Raw genomic sequence first — 9,140 nt, 5'->3', positions numbered from 1 at the left:
AAGTTGCTTTTCTATGGGAGAGGGTCACTAAACGGTAATATCACTTACCCTAACCACTTTCTCTTTTCATGTTTAGTCTCATCACTTTTGTTTTCCCCTAGGACATTGAAACATTGCCCATTTTCTCTGTTAAGCATTATTTTATTCCTCATTCTTTACTAAATCTATTTCAAGACTGTATATTTGTCAGAAATTAACTTTGTTGCAAAAAGTAGAAGTTCAGCTAGAAATAGTTCAAAGAAAATGTATTCATTCACACAATTTGGAAATCAATCCAAACGGTAGGTCTGCAGGTATGGCTACATCAAGGGGCTCAAACTATGTCATTAGATCTGGGTTTTTCTTCATTGTTCTGCTCCATTTTCCTTTCTCCTGGCTTAATTCTCTAACAGATTCTCTCTCCTTGGTGGGCTCTAGAAGCTTCACTTGTTACCATGGAAAGTACAGTACAGCAGCTGCTCATTTCTCCCAGTTCCCATTAATAATCTTCCGACCAAAAATCTTTGATTGGCCCTTCCTGTATCACATGCCCACCATGAACTAATCACTGGAGCCAAGGATATAGGTTGGTTGGTCAGCCTGGGTTACAGCCTGTGGTCGCTGGGGTGGGGGTCCCTTGAATGACAGTCTCACCAAAATCCCAAAAGGAAGGAAGGCAGTACAGGCAAAAGAGTAAGCAACTTTACCCTACAAACATATTGAGGTCTCCCTATCTTGAGCCTTCACATCTGTCCCCAATTTCTCTCTTCCTTTTGCTTCTATTTCTTGATGTGGAATTCTGAGCTGGCTATTGTACTGGGATTCAGAAACACCCATCCAGTTCTGCCATGTCCACCAATGATCTTGGAGATCTCAGAAGGAGATATTGGCCTACAAGACAAATCAGTAGAGAAACACTTTATTTTGAGGCCCTCCAGAGCAGGTGTGTTCAGGAGTTCTAAACCCCTGCTTGGAGCATTATGTGTAGGCTGGACTAGAGACTTTTACTGGGCAGGAGTTACAACCACCCCATCAGAGCTGTTTGCATGGAATTTCTCTTTCTCCGAATTATACCATCCAGACATCCAGAATGTCATTCCAGAACGTGGTCTTTATCACTAGTATAATGAAACTGATGAAATTTAATGTTCTATTCCAATACTATAATAGAATTTATTTGTAGGCCTTTTATCAGCTCCCTGTGTAATAAAAGAAATCAGATTTTCACTGGATGCTTTTCCTAACTTATCCTGGGTCTGCTGTGAGGATGGTCCATTTTCCTGCTGGCAGCACTGGGAAAACAGAGAAAGGGAAGAGAAAAAGAGGGTAGATGGTTTTTGCCCGTGATGCTGTATAGCCAGATATTAAAGGCACCTTGCATCCTACCCTTGAGCAGAACGGCAGGACTGGGGAAGGGGAAATTCTTTTAGTCAGGAGTCCTGTTTTTGAACCACCGTTTCATCATGCTTTCCCCCAGGAATACAATGCATTGTTGATGCACGGAGGGCTTCGCTCTGCCCTTGGCTCTTACTGGTTTCTTACAGTAAATCAGGGATATCAATTACTGTGTAGACATGGTCAAGGCATGAAGGTATTTTGTATGTAACACTTGTCTCTTTTGTTTTCTGATAAATTGTATGTATTGCTCTAAAGTGAAGTATACTTGAACCTTTATTAATGCATTCAGGCATCCTTGTCTCTTCTGCTTTAAAACAGATACATTTGAAGCTAAATTCAAGATTCTCTTCCCTCCGCCTTCTCTTCCCCTTGCTCTTTTCCTCAGGGTCTAGATTTGTCGGGGCTGGTGTATTCTCCTGGCATTTGGGGAAACAGCATTTGTCTTATCTTCCAGTTGAGATTTCTCATCCTCACTTTGGCCCAGGTTCAAGGCTGCCAACCCAGCAGCCTCTGCTATCGTGTTCCCCGACCCACATGCTGGCACCCTGATTCTTCCAAGCTCTGTTCCCTACTCTCCTAAGGAGCTCCAGTTGACTTTTCCCAGATCTCCTCACTCTCACCCAAAGCCAAAGGAGTCATGATGGGGGCTAAGGTCTGAATGTTTGTGTCCCAAAAAAATTAATATGTTAAAACCTAATCCCCTTAAGAGATGGGCCCTTTGGGAGGTTCTGCCTTCATGAAAGAGATTAGTGCCCTTATCAAAGAGATCCCAGAGATATCCTTCACCTGTTCCACCATCTGAGGACACAAGGAGAAGATGAAAGTCTATGAATCAGGAAGCAGGCCCTTACCAGATCTGCCAGCGTCTTGATCTTGGACTCCCGGAGAACGGTGAGAAATAAATCTCTGCTGTTTAGAAGCTATCCTGTCTATGGTGTTTTGTTACAGCAGCCCAAATGGACTCTGACAATGGGGGTGGCATGAGAGGCTGTCAATCTTTCTCTTGTTAAATAGACCACCATGTGGTTTATTTTGCTCCCAGGTAACCCCAAAATCATGTGGAAGCCCTTCTTCAGGGAACCCAATATGAGCTTCTCTGATCTGGGGTTCTCAGACCCATGGGGGTGTCTATTCAGCATCTTCTCCTGATGGCTTACAGAGTTTTCAACTCTTGGGAAGCTGCAGAAGAGAATAGATGCCACGCTCTCATGTCAGCTCTCTTGATGTCTCTCACAAGAGTCTTCCCTGCTTCTTCTGTAGCCTGAGCACATACCCAACAGCCTGCTCACTCCATGGCTTGGAGGAGTGGTTCTCAAATGTGGGTGTGCATCACCTGGAGATCTCCTTACAACACAGGTTGCTGGCTCCAATCCTGTTTCTGATTCAGTAGCTGTGGTCAGTAGGACAATGGTCTTCGATATGATTGGGGCCTATGTCCCCACCCAAATTTTATGTCAAATTGTAATCTCCAATGTTGGAGGTGGGGGCTAGTGGAAGGTGATTTGATTATGGGGATAGATGTCCCCTTTGGTGCTGTTTTAGTGATAGTGAGTGAGTTATTGTGAGGTGTGGTTGTTTAAAAGTGTGTAGTACCTCCCCCCCACTCTCTCTTCCTCCTGCTCTGGCCATGTGAAGATGTGCCCGCTTCCCCTTCACCTTCTGCCATAATTGTAAGTTTCCTGAGGCCTCCCTATCCATGCTTCCTGTACAGCCTTTGGAACTGTGAGGCAATGAAACCTCTTTTCTTTATAAGTTACCCGGTGTCAGGTATTTCTTTATAGCAGTGAACAAATGGACTAATATAGTCCTTAACAATGATAATAGTGCACGAGTCCTCAAAGCCTGTGAATCCGTTATCTTATGTGGCAAAAAGGACTTTGCAGTTGTGATTAAATTGAGGATCTTGACATTGGGAGATTCCACTGGACTATCTGGGGAAGCCCAATATAATCAGGAGGGCCTTATGAGCGGGAGGCAGGAGAGTCTATCAGAAAAGATGTGACAATGGAAGAGGAGATTGGAGTGGTGCTGCCATAAACAAAGGAATGCAGGCCTTTGGATGCTGCAAAAGGCAACAGATGGAGTCTTCCCTGGAGTCTCCAGAATGAACACAGGTCTGCTGACCACTTGATTTTAGCATTGCAAGACCCATTTCAGAATTCTGACCTCCAGAACTGAAAGGTCATGCCTTTATGCTGCTTTAAACTACTACATACATGGTAATTTGTTACAGCAGCCATAGGTATGTAATACAGAATTGGGGTGGCTCCTGAGAATCTGCATTTCTAATAGAGTCTCAGGTGATGCTAATGCTTCAGGTCCAGGGATCACTCTTTGAGGACTGTTGGCTTTTAGGGAAGCACACCATCCTCAGTGCTCTTCCAAACTTTGGACTATAAGCTAAATAAATCGCTTGTTCTCTCAACAACACTGGAATCGTGCAAATAGAAGTGTTGGCTTCAACAACACTTATCCCCAGAAAGTGCCTACTAGGGAAATCAACACTTAGACTGATTTTTTTTTTCTTTCCATTCTGCTCTGAAGCAATGGTGGAGAGCCACTGGGCTGTCAGTTTGACTAGCCATTAAAAATATATCGTGTTAGTATTTTATAAATGTTTATCTTGCTATATGGTTATTTATTATTTTCTCTGGGAGAAAATTGCAGAGCACTGTCATAGTATATACTTTCATGAAATCGCCAAGGAAAATAGAAAAAGAGCCTCCATGTTCTAGAAAGGAAATGGAACAGAGAGGTTTGCAATGAGCAAGATATTCTGCTTCCCTTTATGTACGCTCTGCTCACCAGCTCCTCCCCTTTTGCCATACCCAACTGACCTTGGCCATACCTCTATAATTATCTGACATTGCTCCCTTCCACTAAGCTCTTCCGGGTAAAGATACTGGCTTTTCCATCCCAGTATGCTCAGATGGGGGTAACATAGTAACAGTGCTGGTTACTATGGGCACTAAACCAGTCAGCCACATTCCCTAGATCTGCCAAGAGGTCTCCAGGGTTCTGTTTGAGATAGGACACCTTATCCTATTGTCTCCAGTGCTCCTGGTAGAGAAAAAAAAGAGGAAGGAAGAGAACGAAGCCCTGATGATTTACTGTGAGTCCAATACCTTGGGTGCAGTAGTCACGGAATATCAATGCACAGTGAGGAAGACTTGCAGGATCCATTGGACTGTTGCCCTTGCCATTTCTGCCTCCTCCTTTCCTTCCCTCTCTCTTTCTCCTTGTCTCTCTCTTTCTCTTCCTCTTCTCTTGACAGGCAGTGGAGTCCAACTCAGGATTTGAATTCTGGCCCTGCCTTTTGCTAGAGTGTGACAAGAAATCTCTCTGATTATATTAAGTAGGGGCAAAGATACCCACCTCAATTCTCTGATGAGAACTAGATGAAAGAATACCTGTAATGTATCCGGTGCATAGTAGGAACTCAATTAACATTCTCCATGAGGCTGTTGCTATTCTCCAGCCTTCTCACTACAAAGTACTATTCAATCAATGAATTTCACAGAGAATACAGAGTGGGAAACAACTTTAATGAGAAACCCAGTTTCCCTTTCATTTCAAGACTATGACATTCCCGCTTCTTTGAGGGCTTCCGTTGCCTAGGTGGCCTTTTTCTTATAGTTAGGCATTCTTAGAGCTCTGGGCATGGGCTTGTCTTGGCCAAAATGTCTTTTAGCAAAGTAATCATATATGCCAATAGGCAAATAGTGAGCAAGGCAGATCCACAAGTAAGCGCCTTTCCCTGGCGTGTAATAGGCAAAAGGGCTCTTCGCCGAGATAGCATGCTGGATGTCCCGCAGCACCGGAGAGAAGTCCTTGCTGGCTAACGAGTTGATCAATAGGAGGAAATTCCGCTGTGCTAAGATGTAGTCCTGGCCGTAGTCTTCCTGTACCTCAGCGGGGAGGTGGTCCAGAATGTCCTTCTCCAGCTTTTCCCACTTGTCACTGGTGCCTGCGATATCTGGGGTGAAAGGAAAGGGAAGAGTCAGATCCTGGGAAGGCCAAGGAAGTCAGGGAGCAGGCGCTTGTCTCTGTTGGGAAGGATGGTCCTTTGCAAATGACATTTATTTATTTATTTATTTATTTACTTATTTTTGGGATACAGAGTCTTTCTCTGTCTCTCAGGCTTAAGTGCAGTGGTGTGATCTCAGCTCACTGCAACCTCTGCCTCCAGAGTTGAAGTGATTCTCTTGCCTCAGCCTCCCGAGTAGCTGGGATTACAGGCATCACCAACATGCCCGGCTAATTTTTGTATTTTTAGTAGACACAGGGTTTTGCCATGTTGGCCAGGCTGGTCTTGAACTCCTGACCTCAAGTGATCCACCTGCCTCGGCCTCCCAAAGTGCTGAGATTTCAGGCGTGAGCCACCACGCCTGGCCTGCAAATGCCTTTTAAAATGTGTGCTTCATAATGGCATTTATTATCATTTCTAAACCTACATACAGAAAAGTGCACACGTAATTGGATTTTTCCAAACTGATAGCCCATGTAACTAGCAAACAGATCAAGAACAAAACAAGCCTGGGCACCGTGGCTCATACCTGTAATCTCAGCACTTTGGGAGGCCCAGGAAGGGGAATCGCTTGAGCCTAGGAGTTCAAGATCAGCCTGGGCAACATAGCGAGATCCCATCTCTAAAATATATATATATGTGTGTGTGTGTGTGTGTGTGTGTGTGTGTGTGTGTGTGTATATATGTATACACATTATCATTATATATGTGTATAATACACATATATATACACACACACATATATGTGTATATATATATACACACACACACACATACACACACATAGACATAGACATAGACATAGACATAGACATAGACATAGACATAGACATATACACAGAAATTTAGCTGGGCACAGTGGTGCTTATCTATAGTCCCAGCTATTCGGGAGACTGAAGTGGGAGGACCCCTGGAGCCCACGAGTTGGAGGATGCAGTGAGCTATTATATGACTGCACCACTGCACTCTAGCCTGGGCAACAGAGCTACACTCCAATTTTAAGAAAAGAAAAAGTGAAAAAAAGAAAAAAAAACAAAACAGAACAGGACCAGCCTTAAAATCTCTCCTTTCAGCCCACTTCTCAGTAACCATTTTCCTGATTAACAGGACAGATTCATCCTGGCTGGTTTTGAACATTTATATAAATGGAATCATATGAATAGCACTCATTGTTTAGCATCAGCTTCTTTATTCAACAGTATATTTGTGATATTCATCCATGCACTGTGTGTTGATTCTCCTTTCAGCATAGTATTCCGTTGCATAAAAATGCCATGAATTATTTATCCACTATACTGTGATGGGCACTGTGCTTATTTTCAACTGGGCCTTTACAAATGCTGCTGCCACAGACACTCATCTTTTGGTGACTATTACATATATAATATATCATGTAATGTCTACAATATAATATATACTGTATATAATATAGTATATATACACTCATATAAGCATACACACGTATAACTTTTTAAGATATAGAAGTAATGCCTACCAATTAAATGTAGGATTTTAGGCTGGGCATGGTGGCTCATGCCTGCAATCCCAGCACTTTGGGAGGCCCAGGTAGGTGGATCACCTGAGGTCAGGAGTTCAAGACCAGCATAGCCAACATGATGAAACCCTGTCTCTACTAAAAAATACAAAAATTAGCTGGGCATGGTGGTGGGTGCCTGGAATCCCAGCTATTTGGGAGGCTGAAGCAGGGAGAATTGCTTGAACCCGGGAGGCAGAGGTTACAGTGAGCTGAGATCGCACCACTGCGCTCCAGCCTGGGTGAGAGAGTGAGACTCCATCTCAATAAATAAATAAATAAATAAATACAGGATTTTAAATATTTAATCTACTTAATAGATATAATTTTCATTTATGTTTTTAAAAATATGTGAAGTGTAATTTTAATATAATTGACACATATATTTAAATTTTAATACACAAACTACATGCAATTAAGTATAAATATATTTTTAAAATAAATACAATACCTGCTTATCATATAAAATTAAATAATTTATTTACTTTAAAATGTAGCAGCTCTGCCTCCTCATTATATAAAGTGAATAATAAGGAGACGTGCGTATTTTTAAAATTAATCTCCTCTAAGGTAACTAACAGTTTTGTGTGCCCTTCTACATTCCTTCCTTGTTCATACAAACATACATACACATAGAAGAATTTGGTTTAATTTTTTTTACCAGGAAATAACAAAAACAAAAAGGATCATACTATGGTATTTATATTTTCCATGAATTTGTTTTGGCTTAGTAATAAATCAGACCTCCCTTCTTGTCAATGTCTATGGATTAAACCAGAGCAACAGAATTTCCCATTGAACAGCTTTTAGCCAATCACTTCCCTATCCAATGACCTTCCAGTTGTTCCTATAGGTTTCAGCATTTCAGGCACTGCTGCAGTAAATCGACTTTCACCACCTATTCGTTTTTACTTTGGCTTTATTTCTGTAGGCAAGAGTCCTCAAAGTACAGCCTGGTCGAAGGCACATTAATTTTGAATTTTAATAGCTACTGCCAGATTACTTTCCAAAAAGCTTGCGGTCTCCCACGCTGCCTCCTGCAAAGTGCTTGGTTGTTCAGGTAGCTGTGGGGATGAGCCCTTGCTAGCCTGGGGGACTCCTGGATATCAGGACTGCGGAGAAGGAGGGATGCTCACTTGGAAATGTAGGCCAGTGAAATCCAATTATACTTATGGAAATGCAAACGGAGTTTCAATTGCTCCTTTCTTTTCAGGAAGGCACACACCGTGCTTAAAGAAATGATTATCATGACAATTACTCTGGAGGTTTCTAGGTCCTGAAAAACATGTTTTCGTGAGCTACTATTCCTCCTCCTACCTCTCCCCTGTCCCTGTCTTCGTAGGCTGAGGGTTCCTTTTTCTTTCCACCTCATTCTTCTTTAAACACCTCATGGAATTTCTGGCCACTCTTGTGGGTATCCTATCCAGAGTCCCCAAAGCTGTCTCTGTGAGTGACAAAGCCATCAGCCTTTTGCCATCAGTCCGTCATCATCTCCCACTTTTGACAAACTCTCCCTCCCATGCCACTTTGGTGCTGCACACAATGAAGTTATTGATATGACCTGTATCAAAATCCCATCTCTGCCTCCTATTAGCTCTATGGCTTTGGAACTTCCTTAACTTCTCTGAGCCTCCATTTTCTCACTACAAGATGGGGCTATTATGATGCCTACTTCACAGGTGAGGATTAAGGGAGATAATGCACATAAAGCACTTAAAATCTGCTAATCTAGCATGCAGTATGATTTAGCTATCTTTATTTCAGGGCACCAGAAAAATCTGGAATGTCTCTTAGAATGTCTTCAGAAGCTCCTTGTCTGTGTCCCTGAAGATTCATTTTCTTGCCCCTACCTTCAAATAAATATAAGTATGAAGTGTCATTCTCCAAACATGAGTTCTCAGCCTTCTGCTCTTGGGCTTCTTGCCTTCAGAGAGCTCATCAAATAGCTTTAAACTGGGGGGCAGCCTGATATAAAAGGAAGAACCCAGGCACTGCATCTCAGGATCTGATCTCAAATTTTCCACCATCACGGTGTACGTGGGATACCAGATCCCCACCCAAGGGCATGTTATCCACCCCAGCTCAGCACCATCACCTGGAGAATAATGTCAATGAAACCTGCTCCTCAGAGTTGTGGTGATTGGAGTATACATAGAAAGGGTGGAGGTATAAATTGGAGCAATATTTTAGAAAACAGGTTGG

At 42.6% G+C, this 9,140-nt stretch overlaps 1 protein-coding gene across 2 annotated transcripts in view; it reads right to left on the bottom strand.

The window, feature by feature from the left end:
* Positions 1–4,901: 4,901 nt before the first annotated feature.
* Positions 4,902–9,140, bottom strand: part of HSD17B2 (hydroxysteroid 17-beta dehydrogenase 2) — a 63,182-nt gene continuing 58,943 nt past the window's right edge. For both annotated transcript variants that reach the window (XM_009431300.5, XM_024349973.3), the window contains one exon: positions 4,902–5,353. In XM_009431300.5, coding sequence (XP_009429575.3) covers positions 4,992–5,353 — 362 coding nt within the window. In that variant the 3' untranslated portion in view covers positions 4,902–4,991. The remainder of the gene's footprint in view (positions 5,354–9,140) is intronic.

This window comes from Pan troglodytes, chromosome 18 (genome assembly GCF_028858775.2).
Source record: "Pan troglodytes isolate AG18354 chromosome 18, NHGRI_mPanTro3-v2.0_pri, whole genome shotgun sequence".
Taxonomy (NCBI): Eukaryota; Metazoa; Chordata; class Mammalia; order Primates; family Hominidae; genus Pan; species Pan troglodytes.
The sequence above is the reverse complement of the archived record's forward strand: the minus strand, read 5'-3'. Positions and strand labels throughout refer to the sequence as shown.